The sequence below is a fragment of the Canis lupus genome, chromosome 38 (genome assembly GCF_003254725.2).
Source record: "Canis lupus dingo isolate Sandy chromosome 38, ASM325472v2, whole genome shotgun sequence".
In the NCBI taxonomy this organism is placed as follows: domain Eukaryota; kingdom Metazoa; phylum Chordata; class Mammalia; order Carnivora; family Canidae; genus Canis; species Canis lupus.
In genome coordinates this window covers 1400110-1420497 of record NC_064280.1, presented here as the reverse complement: position 1 = coordinate 1420497, position 20388 = coordinate 1400110, and the positions used below count along the sequence as shown (strand labels likewise).

At 50.8% G+C, this 20388-nt stretch overlaps 1 protein-coding gene and 1 long non-coding RNA gene across 2 annotated transcripts in view; one reads left to right on the top strand and one right to left on the bottom strand.

The window, feature by feature from the left end:
• The first annotated feature begins 759 nt into the window (after nt 1-759).
• The window catches only part of PLEKHA6 (pleckstrin homology domain containing A6), a 140651-nt gene continuing 121022 nt past the window's right edge, over nt 760-20388 (top strand). Inside the window, exons 1-3 of the mRNA XM_049106883.1 lie at nt 760-909; nt 6818-6894; nt 13738-13795. Coding sequence (XP_048962840.1) covers nt 827-909; nt 6818-6894; nt 13738-13795 — 218 coding nt within the window. The 5' untranslated portion in view covers nt 760-826. The remainder of the gene's footprint in view (nt 910-6817; nt 6895-13737; nt 13796-20388) is intronic.
• On the bottom strand, nt 5169-19768 carry LOC112643244 (uncharacterized). Its single transcript, XR_003125730.3, has 3 exons — nt 19599-19768; nt 15401-15514; nt 5169-5288 (listed from the first exon to the last, which is right to left on the bottom strand). It is a non-coding gene; the product is annotated as an uncharacterized LOC112643244 (long non-coding RNA).

Here is a 20388-nt window from a genome sequence, read left to right as displayed (position 1 = left end):
TACGGAGATAAAAGGACCGCGGGCTCTTGCGATTCCGCTTTTGAGATGCCAGTTTTGAATGCCTGCAACCTGCATTCTGCACACGGAACACACTCCCTCCCTCCCTTTCTTTTTTCTTTCTTTCTTTTTTTTTTTTTTCTCCTTCCTTCCCTTTTCGTCTTCTGGTGCAAGTTCAGGCGCAAGAGGCACAAAAGCTGCCGGTCTTCGGGCGCGCCCCGCGGCCTCGGCCTGATTCTCCTTAGTCACGGGCGGCTTCTTGGAGGAAGTGCCAGAGGCCGAAGTGGGCGCTGGCTGGGCCGAGAGGCCGCCGGGCCCCGCTGCCCCCGCCCGCGGCTGACCTTTGTTCTCCCCCGACCTCCCGCCGCGGGGCCAGGTCTGACCGCTCGGCCTCTCGCGCTCCGCGCCCGGACACGGCCCCTGGCGCCGCGGTTCGAGCCCCTCCGGCCGACCAGGGCTCGGGGACCCGCCGGGCGCTTCCCTCCCCGGCCCGCGGCTCCAGTGCAGGTGGGCGGCGGGGCGGAGGCGCGACCTGCTCCCGGGGCGGCGGGACAGCGCTCGGCGGGGGCGGGGGCGGGGCGGGGGCGGGGCGGGGGCGGGGGCGGAGGCGGAGGAGGCGGTGCCGCGGGCCGGCCGGGCTGAGTCTCCCGCTGCGCCCCGGCCCCGGCCCCAGCCCGCGGGAGGGAGGGAGGGCGGCCGGGCAGGAAGGCGCCCCGCGCCCCGCATCCCCCGCGCGCCCCGCATCCCCTGCACCCGCGCATCCCCCGCGCCCCCCGCGCCCCGCGCATCCCCGCATCCCGGGCGGCCGGCGGGGGCTCCAGGACGCGCGATGGCCGAGGAGATCGCCTGGCTGGACTTGCCCGGCCGGTGGACCTACGGAGTTGACCGCGGGGGCAGAGTCTTCTTCATCAAGTACGTGCTCTCTAGTCTTGCCGTTTCCTTCTTCCTCCGGAGTTGTCCGACTTGGAAGGTGGCGCGGCGGGGGCAGGCGGGGCGGCCGGGAGCGGCGGCGGGAAGGGCACGCGCGACTGAGAAGTTTGTGGCCCCGCCTGCTCGGATGCGGCTCCCGCCTTTTCCTCCTTGGGTCAAAGTCCGGCCTCGGCGGGCCTGCCCTGGGCTGGGAAGGCGGGTGCGGGCGGCAGGTGCGGGCGGCAGGTGCGGGCCTCTCCGGCTCCCCGCCCCGCCCCGCCCCGCCGCGCCGCGCCCCCCCCCCCCCCCGCCAGGCCCTAGAGGCCAGCAGCTGCCCAGAGGAGGGCGGCCCCGACCCCGTGCCCAGCGGGCCCCTTCCTTTCAGCCCCATCCACCGAAAGGGCCAGGGGGACGTGCTTTCTCCTGCCCCCACCGCAGATTCTCCAACAAGAACACTTGGGCAAAGTGACATCACACCTGGAGACCCTGCCTGGGCCTCCCGTCATCCCAGGACTCCACCCCCGGCAGCCCCCTCTCCCCTCCTGCTTCCTTATGGGGCTGTGGCTAAGGGGAGGGAGAAGATGCCCATGCTGCATTTGGCGTTCTTTAAAGAGAGGAAGCCTCTGCTGCTCCCAGTGAACATGCCAGTGCCCTTATATTAATTTCATAAGCCAAACTGGCTCTGGCACGGTCTCATCATAGCAGAGTGGCCCCGCTGGTGCTATTTTGGCCCGCTCCTACTGTAGTCCTTCTTTGCCAGGATAGAAATCTCCCGATAATATGGCAAGTCCAGCAGCGCAGCATTGGGGACCGCTACCCACACGTGATGGTTCTCTTCCTCAAGACAGCCACTCACAGAACATCAGAGCTCAAAGGAGCCTCGGCTGCGACCCCCTCACTGCTCAGATGGGGAAGCCAGGGCTGCAGGGGTGGAGAGTACTCGTCTGTGATAAAACCGCTTTTGCTCATCAGAGCTCAGATGAGCCCAGTACCCGATGACTGGAGTGCACGGCCTTCCCCCTGCACCCGCGGCCTTTGTAGCAGTCCCCGGGGCGGCCAGCGGTTTCTCGCTGGTGCTTCTCAGCTTCCACGCTTGCTTTAGGCCCTTCTGTAATTATCATCACCGGGATCATAATTGATGGTGCAATTAGATTATCTTAGAAATTAACTCCATGGAAGTTCTTGACCTTGGGTCAGATTCTTAAATAACAACTTCACTGGTATTAAAACTGCAGTCCCTTTGGTCAATGGTTTGGGACTTTGGAGTCCATAAAAATCACCCAAGGAATTTATGACAAAGGGCTGATTCCTGGGCCCCACCCCCTGAGATTGCGATTGCCTTCTGGGGTGCGGCCTTCGCGGTGTGTTTCCACAAGCTCCCCAGTCCAGGTGGTTAATTCACCTCTTCTCATCTTTCTTCCCAAACTCTTGCTTGCCTTCCAGCTTTTCTTAGTCTCTTACTCTGGGAACATTTGAGTGACCACTATTTGTGTGCCACCTCACTTGGCATTACAGATAAAAGTCCCAAGAAGAGACAGGTTTTTTCCTTGAAGGTTGTGGGAAGAAAATGCAGATACTTAGGTGGAGGGGGGAGGGGTGCCTGGGTGGCTCAGTGGCTCAGTAAGTTGAGCATCTGCATTTAGTTCGGGTCATGATCCCAGGGTCCTGGGATCAAGTCCCGCATCACACTCCCCATGAGGACCCTGCTTCTCCCTCTGCCTATGTCTCTCATGAATAAATAAAATCTTTAAAAAAAATACCTAGGAAATAATAGGATATATTCTAGAGGTATTTTGCATGATGGTCTAGGAACACAAGGAAGAAAGAAGTAGCGTTCTCTGGGGAGTGGAGGGAGGACCTTCCGGAGGAGGAGACGTTTGAGCTGATTCTGGAGCAGAGGATCAGGGAGAAAGGGTCCCTTAGCAGAGGCATGTGGGAAGAAGGGTGCCGGTGGATGCCAGGGCATGAGATTGACACACTTAGACCTGGGCTTGGCAGGATCCCCCCACCCAGCAGCTGGGGGTGGGGGGCAGATGATGACTTGAAGATAGGGAGGCAGAGGGAGAGACTTGGCATATGGAGAGCAACTGCCCAAGTCCAGGGGATGGCTGATGGGGCCTGGGTTTTGGCAGTGAGGATAGGGGAGGGGAGATAGGAGAAGTCTTTAGGAGTAGAACGGAGGGTGTTCATTTACTGCCTGAATGTTGGAGAAGACAGAGAAAAGGAAAAATCGAAGACCAATCTCAGACATTTTTTAACTTGAGTTTGACAGAGATCAGGAGTATGGGACGAGGCGGAGCAAATGTTCAGGGGGAGGTATTGAGTTTGAAGTTCCTATGGGACCTCTGGGAGGTGATAGCTGACAGACAAGGGGCTGTACAGGATTGAAGTTCAAGAGAGCAGTCTGGGCTAGAAGGGGAGTCCTGGGGGGAGGGTGCGGGTGGCAAGAGCTGGCAGGGTGGGAAGGAGGAATTACAAGGGGCACAAAGAAAATCTGGGTGGTTCACGTCTTGATTTTGGTGATAGTTTCACAAGTACATACACATGCCAAAACTTTAAATTGTATACTTTAGGGCAGCCCGGGTGGCTCAGCGGTTTAGTGCCACCTTCGGCCCGGGGCGTGATCCTGGAGTCCCGGGATCGGGTCCCGTGTCGGGCATTCTGCGTGGAGCCTGCTTTTCCCTCTGCCTCTCTCTCTCTCTCTCTCTGTCTCTCACAGGAGGGGATTCCCCAGCTGGGGAAATCATTGCGTAGGGATGGAACCATCCAGAAGTGTGTGATCAAGAAGACGGGGTACCCAGGCAGCACCAGTGTTGAAGGAGAGGATAGAGGAGGAGAGACCAGGGATCTCAGGGTGAATGGCATCAGGGCCAGGGAAGGGCGCTGCCCTAGAAGGCGAGGGAGAGGGGTGTTAGGAGGAAGGAGTGGTCAGTATGGAAAGGCCAAATGAGCTGAAGCTGTAAAGCACCTACTAGATTTAGGAAATAGGGAGCTCGTTATTGACCTCTAGGAAAAATGGTTTCAGGGGGAGGGGTTGAGGACAGAAAGCAGATTGCAAAGGATGGATGACAGGGAGGCCAGAAAGTGGAGGCAGCGGAAGGGACCAGTTTCCAGGAAGGATGCTGGGCTAGTAACAAGAGGAGCATGAGGCAGGAAGCTGTAAGGGGAGGTGGCATTGAGAGGGAAGTGGGGGTTCAGACTGAAAGACACAGACCAGAGTGGGGCTAAAGGGATGATGATGATGAGAGAGAGAGAGAGAGAGAGAGAGAGAGAGAGAGCAGTTGAAGATATGAGCCTGTGATGCCCAATAGAATAAGGTTCTAGAAAAGACAGGAGAAGACGGGGAGTGTAACACAGGCAGAGGGATAACCCCTAACTGGGGGAAGGCCAGTTCCTCCCCAGTGTAGAGGCAAGTATTGAGGTGGGGATATGGGTTCTTTGTGGGGGTGCTGGTTGGGTGTATTGAAGAAGCTCCTGCTTGATGGTCTCTATTTTTCCTTGAAGTAAGCAATAAGATTGTCCATTGAGGATGGGGACGGGGGAGGGAAAGGGAGGCCAAGGGAGGCCAGGGAGGGACTTGAGGCTGGTGGGGAAGCTTTAGAACACTCTGCCAATGGCAGCTGGTGGGGGCCCCAGAAGAAGATTCCAGGTGAGCATGGGGATTGTGGATTTATAGTGACATTGGTCTTCCCAGGTTTGCAGGCCCCTGTCAGCCCAAAGTCAGGGTGTAGACAGCCTGTGACTGCGTCTTTCTGGGCTGAGAGCTGATGAGAGAGTAGCACAACAGGACGAAGTGGTTGATGGTGTGTTGGGGTTGTGGCCACCTCTGTGACCCTGGGACTGTCCATGATATTCAGGAGGGCTCGAGGTAGTTGTGTAGTCTGAGGGAGCAACTGTGAGAGGAGAAGAGCACTCAGGCCGGAAGGTCTCAGGGCGGCTGAAGAGGAGGTGTAAGAGCGTGGGTTTCCACACACACGTACACTGTAGTGCTGGCTCTCTCCTCCCTGGGCTTCCTCTCCCACTGTGGCCCAGGACCAAAGCCCACATCACAGGGCCTCAGGGTGCACATGGCTCCAGGGCCCTGGTGGGCGGGGGGGGGGGTGGAGCACTAGAATAGTGACTCTGTTTCTTCTCTCCTTGTCAGAGGGGTGGGTCAGCTAGGCAGTCCCCTCCTATAGGTGGCAGGTGTCCAAACCAGGGGGAACAGTCATGGGGTCAAGTGAAAAGAAAGCATGTGTCCACACGAAGACCTAGACATAGATGTTGACAGCAGTTTTATTTATGATGGCCCAAAGTGAAAACAACCCGAATGTCCCTCACTGTGGTATAGCCTGTGACGAAATCCTCGTCAGCTGGGAAACAGAATCAACCACGAACACGTGCTGCTGCAGGGAGGGAAGAGAGAAAGAGGAAAGAAAGGGAAGGAAGGAAAGAAGGAGGAAAAAAGAAGAAGAGAGAAAGAAGTCAGAAGTCTAGCTTGCATGATTCCATTTATATAAAGTTCTAGAAACTTGAGAACACACAGACTAATCTATAGTGACAGGAAGCAGATCAGTGGTTGCTGGGGGGAGGGTGCAGGTGGCAAGAGCTGGCAGGGTGGGAAGGAGGGATTACAAGGGGCACAAAGAAAATCTGGGGGGTTCACATCTTGATTTTGGTGATAGTTTCACAAGTACATACACATGCCAAAACTTTAAATTGTATACTTTAGGGCAGCCCGGGTGGCTCAGCGGTGTAGCGCCACCTTCGGCCCCGGGTGTGATCCTGGAGTCCCGGGATCGGGTCCCGCGTCGGGCTCCCTGCATGGAGCCTGCATTTCCCTCTGCCTCTCTCTCTCTCTCTCTCTCTCTCTCTGTCACTCATGAATAAATAAATAAAATCTTAAAAAAATAAATTGTGTACTTTAAGTACCTGTAGTATTATATATCTTACTTCAATACAAATTTAATGGAACCCTTCTTAATGGGGTTTATTATATTAATTAAAGTATTAATGATACTTTGAAAGCAGTGAGTGGAGTCCTGTTCTGGGCCTCACAGCCCCACCCTAACGTCTGGATGATACAAGTGATCTGAGCATCCTCTCCTCCGCATACCTGGATTGGCCGCAGATGTCAGGTGCTTCATGCTGGGTCACTCATGGCTCTGGAAAAATCAGTGTCACTTGGTTGGGGGTTGAGAAGTGTCGATAGATGTATATGCTTTCTGACTTAAACCCAGAGGATCTGAAGTGTTGGGGAGCCTACTTTGCTGGGAGTAAGATATTAGAATCCTGGCTTCATCACTTATTGATTGTATGATTTGGGGCAAATCATTTAACTTCTCTGAACCTCAGATTCATCATCTGTAAAGTTCCTAATGTGAAGGACTTTTGTCAATGAAAATATTTAGCATTGTAGACACCCAAAGACTGGGTTTACGCAGCCTCCTTCTTTCATATCCATTGAGAAGCTGCCAGGTAAGGACCTCCCATGGTCTCCCCAGAGACTTCACCCGTCACCTCAAATGTCACCTCTTTACTGAAGAAGCCTTCATGCTGTTCCCCTTCCTTAATTTCATCCTGGTTAGCCCTCACTCCTCTATGATGGGATAATGCTCTCTATGCGTGGCTATACGAGGATCTACTTATTTTCACATCGTACTGCAACTATCTTTTTATATGTCTGTTTCCCCAGTGGGTTAGAGCTTCTTTGAGGTCAGGGTCAACTATTATTCATTTCTGAATCCTCGGCGTCTGCTCAGTAAATGCTTTGTGAATCTGAATGAATGAATGAATGAATGAATGGCAGTGTGGATTCGCCCATCTCACGTGTCTGGGATGAGACAGTCAGGGTCGATGTGAATTTGGAGAGGGGTGATCTACCCAGCGAGGCCTCTCTTGTATCTGACACTTTCTTATTTGTGTTCCATAGTGATGAGGAAAAGTCAACCAGCTGGATGCACCCTGGCACGGAATCCCCCATCCAGAGTGGACACTCCTCCAGCCCAGGTAAGGAGCTCGGCTGTCCTTTGCAATCCAGGAAGAAGCAGTGGCTTGAGGCAGCCTTACAAATCCCTTGACCTGACTTTGCTTTTCACTTTTTCTTTTCTCCATGGATGGATTCAGCTTAGCATTTGGACCACCATCTAGGGGAAGGTGCAGGAAGGAGGGTTAATGTTCACCTGACAGTCTTTCCAAGTTTCCAGCTCTACAGTTAGTATGTGGGACAGACTTTGGAGTACACCGATTTGACTTCTCTTTCATCCCTCTGCCCAGTGAGAAAATCCCCTCCATCTTCAGAGCTCCTGACCTAGGCCGAACCCCTGCTCCTGGTGCTATACCATAGAGCCGTATGCCATGACGGCAGTGTTCTCTCTCTGTGCTGCCCAATGTAGTCACCATTAACCACATGTAGCTGCTGAGCAATTGACATGTGATTAGTGTGGCTGAGGAACTGAATTTAAATTTTAATTAATTTAAACTTAAATAGCTCCAGATGGCTAGGAGGAATTCCTTCACCTTGAGGAGAACTTGAAGGAAAGGGAGCCAGGGCCCACATTGATTGCTTACTATGGAGAAGACCCCATTGCTAGTCTTGAAGAAACTCCAAGGCTGGTGGCAAAGTGGGGACATTACAGGCAAGATTTCAGTCTATACTGGGGAGGCAGAGACACCAAGAAGGAAAAGGGCTGGGGTACTTCAAGCAGACAAGCAATCATCCTCTTCAGAATGCCACCACGGCCTTACCCTCACTGGCTTTCCAGCCCATTCCTTGACTGCACACCAGTCATGTGGCTCTAGGAGCTTTGGCCATTCATGGGGCATGGCTGGCACTGCCGGACACATTGGGTTAAGGCATTGGCCCGCCCAGAGCCTCCTTTCTTTTAGATTCTGGGCTGGAATCATTGTGTTGTTCAAGCTGGAAGGGACTTCAGGGATCCTGGAGTTCAACTACTTTCAAAGGTAGGAAAATGGAGGAGCAGAGAGGAAGTGTACATGGCCCAAGGCCGCTCAGCTACTAAGCAAAGCTGCATTGGGGTTAAACGCCTAAGTTCTAGAGGCAGAGAGACCAGAGCTCACACCTGGGCTCTACTTGCTATTAGTGTGATCCTGAGCCAGCGGTTGAAATCTTCCAGGACTTGGCTTCTTCGTTTGTAAAACAGGGATAGGATTATGGAACCTCCGAAGGTAGTAGCAAAGGCTCCCCGAGAGAATCACCATCAATGGAGGTGACTGCTGTTGTTATTGTCATTGTTGTTATTTTTGATGCGAAGCGGGGCCTCTGGACCCCAAGGCCAGGCTGCATTCTGTTCCTGGCTGGGTGTTTTTGCTGCTGTCAGTGTTTCAAAGCTGATCTCATCTATATCATGATGACTCCAGGTGGGATTGGAAGAGAAATCCAAGCCTCCAAGCCAATGATTTCATTTGGGGCTGCAGCCAGCTGGTTGTTTGAGGCTGGGAAGGAGTTAAGATGCCCCTGAAGCTTGCTGGGAGGGCAGCTGCCTCAGCGGGCACTCCGCCTGGACAGGAATATAAGCTCTCTTGGTGTTGCCCAGGCACAGAGGGCAGTGTGGAGGGAAGTTGCTGGAAAAGGCAGGGGACATAATCCACGCTGGCCTCTTTCCCAGGCACATCACAGTGGCAGGATTATTTATGATTCTGACCCAATGGGGATCCCTCTACTTGGGGAGACTGCCAACCCACGCCCTTCTGAATGGGAATGTCCTCCCACAGGGAGAGAGGGAACAAGTAGCATTTATGGAGCAGCACAGAGGAAAGAATGTCAGCTTTGGAAGCAGTAGACCAGACTCACATCCTGGCCCAGACACTTCCTGTGTGACCTTAAGCAAGTTGATTAACCTCTCTGGGTCTCCGTTTCCTCATCTATGAAAATGTTCAAGCTGATGCCTATTACATACTGTTACATACTGTTACTGTGCAAATTAAATGTGCTAACGGCGGTAAAATGTGTTGTGTAGAGGAAGGAAGCACTAAGTGGGAGCTGGTGTTATTTCTATAGACTAAGTCTTGAGAGGGGAGCTGGACTCACTGGCTTCCCTGCTCCATTGAAGCAGCAGCATCACCATCAATAGTAACCATGGAGGGCCCCCCGGGTGGCTCAGCGGTTTAGTGCCAACTTCAGCCCAGGGCGTGATCCTGGAGACTCGGGATCGAGTCCCATGTCAGGCTCCCTGCATGGAGCCTGCTTCTCCCTCTGCCTGTGTCTCTGTGTCTTTCATAAATAAATAAAATCTTAAAAAAAATAGTAACCATGAAATATAGACCCTTAATAAACATAAAGTAAAATGAATGATAAAAACTGGGCCCACCACTCTATAGAATCCAGGCTCTGCTCACCAGCAGCTTGTGCTCTGAGGCAGCTGATAACATGGTGGGAAAGATTCAGACCAAAAATGAATAGCCATGTTTTATAAAACCTAGTACACAGGGCAAGTGTTTGGCCTGACCAGAAAAGTAACAGTGACTGTCAAGAGAATCCATACCTGTTTTGTAATGTATCAGCCACAGGGCTCTTGCATGCTCAGAAGGAATGATCTCTACAGTGCCCTGCCTGTCCCCACTTCTGACAGTGGGTTCCCTTGCGTTTATCAGAAGACTCCCCTTCTGCTTTGGGGTGGAGAAATCCTGTTTGCCAAGGAAGCAGGATGTTTTTTGTGCAGGAAGGATGGGTAGGACAAAATGGTACCTAATAGAGCACTCTTAGGAGATAGAGGTGCTCAGCCTCTCTGGAGCTGCTCAGCAGGGGCCACCACCACCTGCAAGGATTTCCAGGGCACCTCTGAGCTGTGGTCAGCTTCCTCAGCTGTTTAGTTCTTGCTCACTCTGTGAGCCTGCAATTCTTCGCTCTGAGCATTTCCATGGATTTTTTTTTCCAGAGGTGCTATTAAAAATATTTTTATAGCTCAATCAGACAGAAAATCAGTAAAGAAACATTGACCTTAAATGACACATTAGACCAAACAAACTTGGTAGATAAGATATTCCACCTTAAACCAGTAGGATCCACACTCTTCTCAAGTGCACATGGAATAATTTCCAGAGTAGATCATATGGTAAAACACAAAACAAGTCTCAGTACACTTAAGAAGATTGAAGTATCAAGCACCTTTTCTGACTACAGTGGTATGAAACTAAAAATAATTACAAGAAGAACACTGGAAAAGTCACAATATATGGAGACTAAACAATGTGCTACTGACCAACCAATGGGTCGACAAATAAATCAAAGGAGAAATGACAAAATACCTTGAGGCAAATGAAAACAGAAATATGACATACCGAAATCTATGGGATGCAGCAAAAACAGATCCAAGAGGAAAGTTCATAGCAATATGGACCTACCCTAAAAAACAAGAAAATCTCAAATAACCAATCCATCTAAAGGAACAAAAAAAAAAAAGAATAACAAACGAAGCCCAAAGTTAATGAAGGAAGGAAATAACAAAGCTCAGAGTGGAAATAAATGGAGACTGGAAAGACAATAGAAAAGATAAACAAAAAAAAAACAAAAAGAAAAGAAAAGATGAACAGAGCTGGTTCTTCAAAAAGATAAAATTGAAAAATCTTTAGCTAGACTTACCAAGAAAAAGAGAGAAAGGGTTCAAATAAATAAAATCAGAAATGAAAGAGAAGCTGACAACTGACACCAGAGAAATACAAAGGGTCATAAGACACTACTGTGAACAATTATATGCCAACAAATTACACAACCCAGAAGGAATGGAAAAATTCCTAGAAACGTGCCATCTTCTAAGACTGAATCACGAAGAGATAGTAAATGTGAATACAGTGATTACTAGTAAGGAGATTGAATCAGTAATCAAAAACCTCCCAACAAACAAAAACGCAGGACCAGATGGCTTCACTGGTAAATGAAGATTCAAACATTCAAAGAAGATTTAATACCTATGTTTCTCAAACTCTTCCAAGAAATTGAAGAGGAAAGCTTGCTTCCAAATTCATTTTACAAGGCCAGCATTACCCTGATACCAAATCCAGGCAAAGACACCATGAAAAAAGAAAATGAGGGACACCTGGGTGGCTCAGCGGTTGAGCAGCTGCCTTTGGCTTGGGATGTGATCCCGGGGTTCTGGGAACAAGTCCTGCATCAGGCTCTCTACATAGAGCCTACTTCTCCCTCTGCCTGTGTCTCTGCCTCTTTCTCTCTGTGTCTCTCATGAATAGATAAATAAAATCTTTGAAAAAAGAAAAAAAAAAAAGCAAAATGACAGGCTGACATATTCCTGATGAATATAGATGCAAAAATTAAAATTCTCAACAAAGTATCAGCAAACTGAATTCGACAATGCATTAATGGGATCATTTACCATGATCAAGTGGTATTTATTTCAAAGATTCCCAGAAATAAACCTAAGCATATATATGGTCAATTAATTTACGACAAATGAGGCAAGAAATACAGTGGAGAAAGGACAGTCTCTTTAAATGATGTTTGGACAGCTACCTGCAAATTGGACAGCTACATGCAAAAGAATGGAACTGGACCACTATTTTGCATCAGACACAAAAATTAACTCAAAATGGATTAAAGATTTGAATGTAAGACCTGAAACCATAAAATTTCTAGAAGAAAACATAGGCAGTAAAATCCTTGACATTGGTCTCAGAGATGATTTTTTGGAGCTGACTCTAAAAGCAAGGGCAGCAAAAGCAAAAATAAACAAATGGGACTGCATCAAACTAAAAAGTTTCTGCATAGCAAAAGAAACCATCAACAAAATGGAAAGGCAATCTACAGAATGGGAGAAAATAGGTGCAAATCATATACCTGACAAGGGGTTAATATCTAAACTATGTAAAGAACTCTTACAACTCAATAGCAAAACAAACCGCCCCCCAAAACCAAAAAACAAACAAAAAACCCAAACAAAAAAAAAAACCTATCTGATCAAAAATGGGCAGAAGACATCTTTCCTTTTTTTATTTTTTTAAGATTTTATTTATTCAGTCATGAGAGACAGAGGCAGAGACACAGGCAGAGGGAGAAGCAGGCTCCATGCAGGGAGCCCAACGTGGGACTCGATCCCAGATTCCCAGGATCATGCCCTGGGCTGAACGTGGTGCTAAACCACTGAGCCACCTAGGCTGCCCAGAAGACATCTTTCCAAAGAAGACATATAGATGGCACATAAAATAGGCACATAAAAAAGATGCTTAACATCACTAATCATCAGGAAAGCGCAGTCAAAACTACAATGATATATTATAGCACAGATGTTAGAATGGCTCTCATCGAAAAGACTAGAAATAACACGCATTGGCGAGGGTGTAGAGAAAGAGGAACTGTCTTGCACTGTTGGTGGGAATGCAAACTGGTCCAGCCATTGTGGAAAATAGTGTGGAGGTTCCTCAGAAAATAAAATAATTGCCCTATGATCCAGCAATTCCACTGGATCATAGGAAACAAAAACACTAATTTAAAGAGATATGCACCCCCATGTTCACTGCAGCATTATTGACATAGTCATGATATGGAAAAAAACCTAAGTGTCCATTTTTGGGTGAATGGGCAAAAATATGGTAGATGCATCTGATAGAATACTACCTGGCCATAAAAAAGAATAAAATCTTGCCATTTGTGACAGCAAGGATGGACCTTGAGAAAATTGTACTAAGTGAAATGAGAAAGACAGATATCATATGATGTCACTTTTATGTGGAATCTGAACAGCAAATAAATGAACAAACCCAGCAAAACCCACCGATAGGGATCCCTGGGTGGCGCAGCGGTTTAGCGCCTGCCTTTGGCCCAGGGCGCGATCCTGGAGACCCGGGATCGAATCCCACGTCGGGCTCCCGGTGCATGGAGCCTGCTTCTCCCTCTGCCTATGTCTCTGCCTCTCTCTCTCTCTATGTGACTATCATAAATAAATAATAAAAAAAAAATTAAAAAAAAAAACCCACCGATAATGGAAGAGAATGGTGGTTATAGAGGGAAGGGAAGCTGGTTGGGGGCCAGATAGGTAGAGGAGGTCAAGAGGTACAAAGTCCTAATTATAAAGTAAATAAATATGTAGTATACAGGATGGCGGCTGTAGTCAATAATATTGAAGTTGGCACATACTTGAAAGTTGCCAAGAGAGTAAATCCTAAAAGTTCTCGTCATGAGAAAAACAAAATCATCACTATGTATGGTGACAGATGGTCACTAGTCTTATGCTGATCATTTCTCAATGTATCCAAATCACAGATCATTACCCTGTACACCGGAGACTAATTTAATGTTACGTCGATTATATGTCAATTAAAAAAGTTTTTTTAAGTCTCTCCATTTTCCTAACTGACTTATTTCCTAAGTCGTCAGCATCTTGTCCAGAGGCGGCAGAAGCCATAGGTGATCATTTGGGCTGGGGTTTGTTTGCAGGCTTGAGTCTCGGTCTGATCTTGGGTGCTGACAACCCGTGAGGCTTGGGGCAAGTGACCCGCCCTTGGCTCTAGCTTGTGCTTCTGTGATATGAGGGAGCTGTGGGATGATCCTTCCAGGGCAGCCATCTGTGAGTTCACTGGCCCAGAGGAGATGCTCAAGGAAAGCTTGTGCACTGAACGAGCCAACCGTGGAAGGCAATGATCCATTTGGTAACTTCACTGCTCATAGATAGGGAATGTCCCATTCACTGCCATCCCTCTTATTATTTCCTGGAAACAGACTGATAGGAATAATGGACCAAAAAGGGTGAGAGGGTTGGTTTGAGCCCTATTGGCTTGTCTGTGAATTTTCCTAGCTCTCTCCCTGCCTCATCCCTGCTAAGTGCAGATCGGGTTTGCGTGGTTGAGAAGAGAGAGTCAGGTTATGATTTTGTTTCCACACAGGATTGCCCAAGGGCTGGGAGATGGATTCTACCCAGGAGGGAGCTGTGTATTTCATCAAGTGAGTAACGTGGGCTTTCTTTCTGGTCTGGTTGTTGGGCCTGCAGTCGTCCTCGTCACTGAGGCCTGCTTGGGAGGAGAGGCGCTTAAAAGGTCTGCTCATGCGCAGAAGGCTTTGGGGTGGTGAGGGTCTGTGAATGGCCAGGAGGCCTCAAGGCTTCTGAGCAATCGTGGCAGAGAGAGCTGGGGGTGTGGGGGGTGTGCACATGGGAGGGGCGTCTTTCTCTTGGTCTGAGAGAGCCAGTGTTGGTCATGGGAAGTTTTCCTGGTTGAGGTGGGTGGAGGGAGTGTTGTGTGGGGCGGAATGGTGGGGAGGGAAATAGCTCCATAAAGTAAAGCAAAGAGGCTACTTTAGACACACCCAGGACAAAGGCTCAAAGGAAGGAGACAGAGCACCATGATGCCCAAACAGGCAGGAAGTGGAGCCGGGTGGCGGGAAGGTGCGAGCGAGGGTGCCCAGGCAGGTGGGCGGGGGGGGCAAGGCCGACTCAGTCTCTCTTGCTCTCCCGTTCGGGCGCGTGTGACCCCGGAGGTGGCAGGGGTGTGTGTAGTGCTGTTTCTCTCTGGGGGTTGGCCACGCCCTTCCATGGGCTGGGGTACTGGCGCTCTCATGTATGGTGACAGATGGTCCTGTCCCTCGGCTGGGGTCTCTCCATCTCCCAGGCAGGCTGGGTCCTGGCTTTGGTCCCCCAGGCGGGGCTGGGCGCGCACAGACCTGTGCTTGGTCTGGCCTTTGAGTCTACGGGGCTGGGAGACAGTGGCTGCGAAGACAGCTAGGGCGTGGGCAAGGCCGCAGAAATCCCGGCCCTGCTCAGCCCTCGCCCCTCCTGCGCTCCTTCCACATCTTCATTCATCCTTCAGGAGAGCTCATCCGTCCATCCCCTGCCTCGAGGCCAACCAGCACTACACCAGCTTGGCTGGTAACCATCTTCTTGAAACAAAAATGAAACAGAATGAACAAATTCTCCGCTTTGGAGATTGTTCAGATACCACGTGGCTCCTGTGGCCTGAGCTTTCCCTGAAATTGAACTGAAATCCTCGCTGTGGTTAAGGTTTCTTTCCTCTCTTCTCCTTGGCGATACCATCTGCATGTTCCTTATGTGAATCTGGTGCTTGAGACCATCTTCTGGGTACTCTCACCTGTATGGGCTCATCTTCTCTGGCCCTGAACACTTACCACCAGCTGTGGCCTGGCCCTCAACCTCTCTGATCTCATCCCCCACAACTATGGCGATCCTCGTCTTTCCCTGCATCGTGACAAATTCATTCTTACCGCAGGACCTTTGCATTTGCTGTTTCCTCTGCGTGGGAGCCCTCTCCTCCTGTTTTTGTGTATCTGGCACCTACATGTCATTTAGCTCAAGTGTTATCAGAGTGACTTCTCCTGACTACTCCATCCCCTGCCTCACTCTGCTCTTTCTTAGACCCTCTTCCCACCTCCCCTTTTGAAAAGTAAACTCTACGCCCAACATGGGGCTCAAACTCACAATTCTGAGATCAAGAGTCTCATGTGCTACCAACTGAGCCAGCCGGGTGCTTCAAGACCCTCTTTCTGTTCTTCCTACGACCTACTAGGAAGTTGGCTGTTCTAAATTTCTTGACTTACCTACTGCTGGTGTTCCCCTACTGCCATGGCAGTCCTGAGAGCAGATTCTGGCTCCTTCGTGTTCCACTGTGTCCTAGAACCTTGCTGGTGCATGATAGGAATCTAAGATGTTTGCTGAAATAAATGAATGGGCAGTGTTGGGGGATCAACAAGCATAGTTGACTCCTGCTCCAGTCACCAGCCCAGAGCAACCTGGGCTCCGCTGGCTTAGCATGCCCAGTCACGAACTCATCACCTTTTCCTCGCCAACACCAGTTCCATGTCAGAAGCACCACGGGAGGAGAACCCTCAGAGGCAGGCTCAAACCCCACGCCTGTCAATTCTCCGAAATCTCTCTCACCCCATGGCCACAGCCTGAGTTCATGCCCACATGGACCCTCCCCTGGATCATTCTAGCAGCTTCCAGAAGGATCTTCTTGCCTCCAGGCCATACTGCTGCAAGAGTGCTTGTTTTCGACAATGCAACTTTGGTCACATCATTCTACGTGTAACACCTTTCATGCTTCCCATCAGTTGTAGGAAAAGATCTGAATTCCTTACTCAAGCACTTGAAAGGGCTTTATAAATCTGGCTGCCTGGGATCCCTGGGTGGCGCAGCGGTTTGGTGCCTGCCTTTGGCCCAGGGCGCGATCCTGGAGGCCCGGGATCGAGTCCCACGTCGGGCTCCCGGTGCATGGAGCCTGCTTCTCCCTCTGCCTGTGTCTCTGCCTCTCGCTCTCACTGTGTGCCTATCATAAATAAATAAAAAAAAATAATAAATCTGGCTGCCTGCCTTCTTTCTCTAGCTTCACCTCCCATACTCCCCACTCTTCCAGAACAGATCATTTGTGGTTCCCTCAACACACACCTCTCTTCCAGGCTTCCTGGCCTTTTCCAAGTGCTTATCTCTCCTCTTACAGAGCTTGTATCCACCTGTGCACACTTGCTTTTCCTTGAAAATCCTGCCCATGACATCACTCCTTTAGGGAAGCCCACCTGTGTTATTATTGTTTCCATGTGTGCTATTTTCCCTGGATTGGTGGTTCACAGTGTTGAGTGTGCATTGAAATCACCCGAAGGGCTTGTTAAAACACATTGTTTGGCCCCACCCCTAAAGTTTCTGTTTCTGAAAGTCTGAGAATTTGCATCTCTAGCAGAGGTTCCCTGGTGATACTGATCTGCTGGTCCTGGCCCGGCACTCTGTCTGGATGGAAAACTCATCAAGAGCAGGGGAGGCGTAGGGTGGCCATAAAATCTGGAAACATAGACACTATCATTTCATTATGTATTGTCATGAAATCTCAACGAGCTATTAGTCGTTCATGTCTTTTCCCAGAGGAGGTGGCCACCCCTTGCATCAAGAGTGGCAAGAGCTGAGCTTCACTACATCAGGCCTCACGAGAGCATCATGAGGGAGGTGCTATCATCCCTAGCTGTTTTAGCAAGGAAGGAGAAAACTGAGACTTACAACTGCGATTTAAAACTGAGTAAAAAAATATGTTCAGTGTCACGAAGCTTCTAGGAAGTGAAGCTGGGATTCAGCCCCTGTCTGCCTGATTTCGCAGTCTGTGCACCTAGCATCACGCCACAGCTGCCTCCAACATCTTTGCTGCCATGCTCACACAGTGATGTTGGTGGGGAGTGTTCCAGAAACCCTGACTGCGTGAGGGAGGGAGGGAGGGAAGGAAGGAAGGAAGGAAGGAAGGAAGGAAGGAAGGAAGGAAGGAAGGAAGGAAGGAAGGAAGGCTCTGACTTGCTCATTTTCATGGTTTCCTGTACGATTCTTTCTCTACAAAGGTTTGTGACATTTGGTTGGTGGGTCAGTTAGAAACTCTGAGGACCCCAGACATGGATCCCAAGAGGTAGCAATGAAAGTCAGATATACAGACAGCTTGAAAAGCCACTTCTTTTTCCTTCTGGTGTGGAGGAGTCAAATTTCAATGAGCACACATTGACATTTGCCCAGGATCAGATGACTATGATGACTGTGTGTCGATAAGCCCTTCCCTTCGTGGTGTTTGAGAGGTGACTCTCATGGTATCTATGATGTCATTGCTCAAGTGTGCCTGAGGTTTTGAGGGTGCCCCTGACAGGCGGTGGTGCAGAGAGGAAAAAAGCCAAGGGTTAAGATGTGGGTGAAACCCCCGGCTGGCCTGCGTGCGGGTACTGCTTCGATCCAGAGGAGGGCACCAGAGCATGCATGATCAGCCCCAGGAAGGCCTTGCCGTCGGTCACTCCAGGACCATCTCCACCATCCCTCGCCACATCTCAGCCAGGATGGACCTGGTGGCTCAGACACCCGGATGTGTTACACCCCATCCCCAGGCCCCTCCCCTTTGCTTCCCGCTACAGCAGCCCCCTGTGGAGCTTGCCAATTCTCTAAGAGGGCCTCTCTCTTTCTCTGAAGTTGGCAGGGAGGGAGACATGGCAGTGATGCTTTCTGCAGAGCCCGAAAACACTGGTTCCAGTCTGGGCCCCTGCCGCCCCCTCCGCACACCCCTGCCCCCATGGGCTGCTCTGTGCTGTGCCAGGGGCTGCAGACGGTGGGGATGCAGAAACCCAGGCCTCTGCCCACCACCCCTGCCCCTCTCTGGCCCCCGACCCGGCGCTCATGGGAGTCATCAGAGAGAATCAAGCCCGTGGGACCCCAGAGGGTGCGGCTCCCTGGGAACTTCTGCTGTGTTGTCTCCAGAGGTCAGGCAGGACAAAGGAGAGAAGTCACAGGGGAACAAATCTGACACTTAGTGACCCCAGAGGCCCATAACCTCCCAGAGCAGCAGAGAAAGAGACAGATGAGAACAGGTCCTGGAGGGTATTTGGCTTGGGGAAGACAAACCCCATTTGCAGATGAAGTAAACTGAGGCCCAACAGCCAAGTCACTTGTTCCAAGTCGCTGAGTTGGTAAGGGGTAGAACTGGGCTTGAAACCTCAGTAGGTTTTGGACTTTCCCCTTGGAGCCCCAGGGACATGGATTCCAGGGGCTCTTTCTTCAGGAGCCTCCCTCTCTCACGCCTCCTCCTCACACTCTCCCCACCTGAGTGTCACAGAAATCTTCCTTCTCCACGGCTGGGCTGGCAAGAGACAGCAGGTGGGTTGGGTGAAGGGAGTTTCTTTTCTCTCCTCCTCTTTACCCATTCTTGCTGGGACTCTAAGGCCCCCTGCTGTAATGTCTCTGTGACCCTGCTCCCCTAAAACCAAGACCTGCCCCAACAGGAGTCCTCCCTTTGGTCTCTTGTGCCTCCAGATTGCCCAGAGGCATCCACAGGGCCAGCTCAGACCTCTCGGAGGATCTGTCTGCAGCCCTTGCCCTCTGTCTGCCAGAGAGGAAAGCCTCCCAGCAGGCCCTTCTGTCCATCTCCTGCCTTTCTGAGCTGCCCAAGGATTGTGTGGGATGGAGTATGGGGTCCTTGTCCCCTTCCCCACCCTGCCTGTCTCCCACCCCGGGATGCTGTAATCTCTGATCCCAACCCTGCTTTGCTCCATTGGCTCCTCAAGGCCAGAGAAGCCCCCAGAACCCCTGGTCTTTGTTTGGCTTGAAGCCGGCTCTCCCCCTGCCTGCAGTGGGCCGACCTGCCAAATCCTGGAGAGCCAGGGCAGGTGGGCTGGACTTAGTCGGTACTGCCTGGCACGAGGCCTGCACCTAGGATTTCTCTGCCCCTTCAACTGGATGCCTTTCTCAGAGCCAATGAACTCAGCATCTCAGCCAGGCTGGGGGAAGGAGAGGGGGTGACTTAGGGATCCCCCTCCCCACCAGAGCTGCAGGCAGGTGCATACTGCTCTAACCTGAGATCTCAGCTCTAGCTTGGCCTACTCTGGGGTTGGAAGCACAGGCCTTGCAAGAGCTCTCTCTGAGGGTGTGTGGGAGTGGGGTGTGGATCAGACCCCCTGTAACGACTCCCCTCCCTGCTAACAGGGTTCTTCCTGCACTGGGGGAGGGAAGCTTGTGCTCCTGCTCCTTCCATAGCAGATTCTCTTTAAAGATAAAGACTTCAGTTGGTTAAATGATGCTTATACTCAAATCATATTAAAAGAGACCCCCAGAGAAAGAGAAATAGTGCATTTTAGTGAAGAGAAGCTTAATTTTTAAAATCAAGTTGTTGCAATGATGAATATTTGAAAAAGATACAATAGTCAGGTGGGTGAGCCCTTGCAGATACCCTTCATCCAGCTCCTGCTTCTTGAAATCTTTCTGTGTTCAGAAGTGGCCCCAGGAGCTTACCTGGTTTGGTCTACAGCTCCGGAGTCTCAGAAGCACTGGGACTGACAGCCAGTGACCCTGCCTGGAAGTTCAGGTGGAAATATCCCATCTTCGTTCCATCTTTCTCATCCTGGTTATGAAACTCAGTCTTCCCCTTGCACTTACCCATGTTCGCAGAGAATCTGTTATTGTTCCAGCATGCGCAGAAATGTGAAGAGAAGGAAACCGAGCCAGAGAAACAGAGAGATTGCAAGAGAGATCTTTTAATGGCACGGGCTTGCAGAAATGGGGCTGCAGTCCTATTGTCTGAAGCCCTCCCTCCGCCTCTGAACAGACACAGGCACCCCCTGGCTTGGTGGGCGTCCCTGCCTAAGATCACTGGAGACCATTTGGGCTGGAGACCTAGGAGGTCCTGGAACCTTGTAATGGGCTCCAACCAGCTCCAGAGGTTATTTCATGAAATTACATGTACTGGGGGAGAGGGGATGTGAAGGCACCAGGGCCCCTCCCAAGCCCTCTTGACACCCAGAAGTGTGCCCATCTCTAGGGTAGAGAGCCACAGAGAAGAAAGGGAACCACGGCAGGTCTGGTGAGTCCTCATGATGCCAGACCCCCGGGCACCTTCTGGTTCCCTGCACTCTAGTGGGAGAACAGCAAACTGCGGCGTACATGGAGGAGGGGGGCCCTGGATCCCCTTTAAGGGGGGCAACTCTTCTTGGTGATGGGAGGCTAGGAAGGCTGTGCTGAACTACTCCATCCTCCCCTGGGCAGGATGTATGGGTGGTTAGCAGCTTGTCGCTGGTGTGGATGG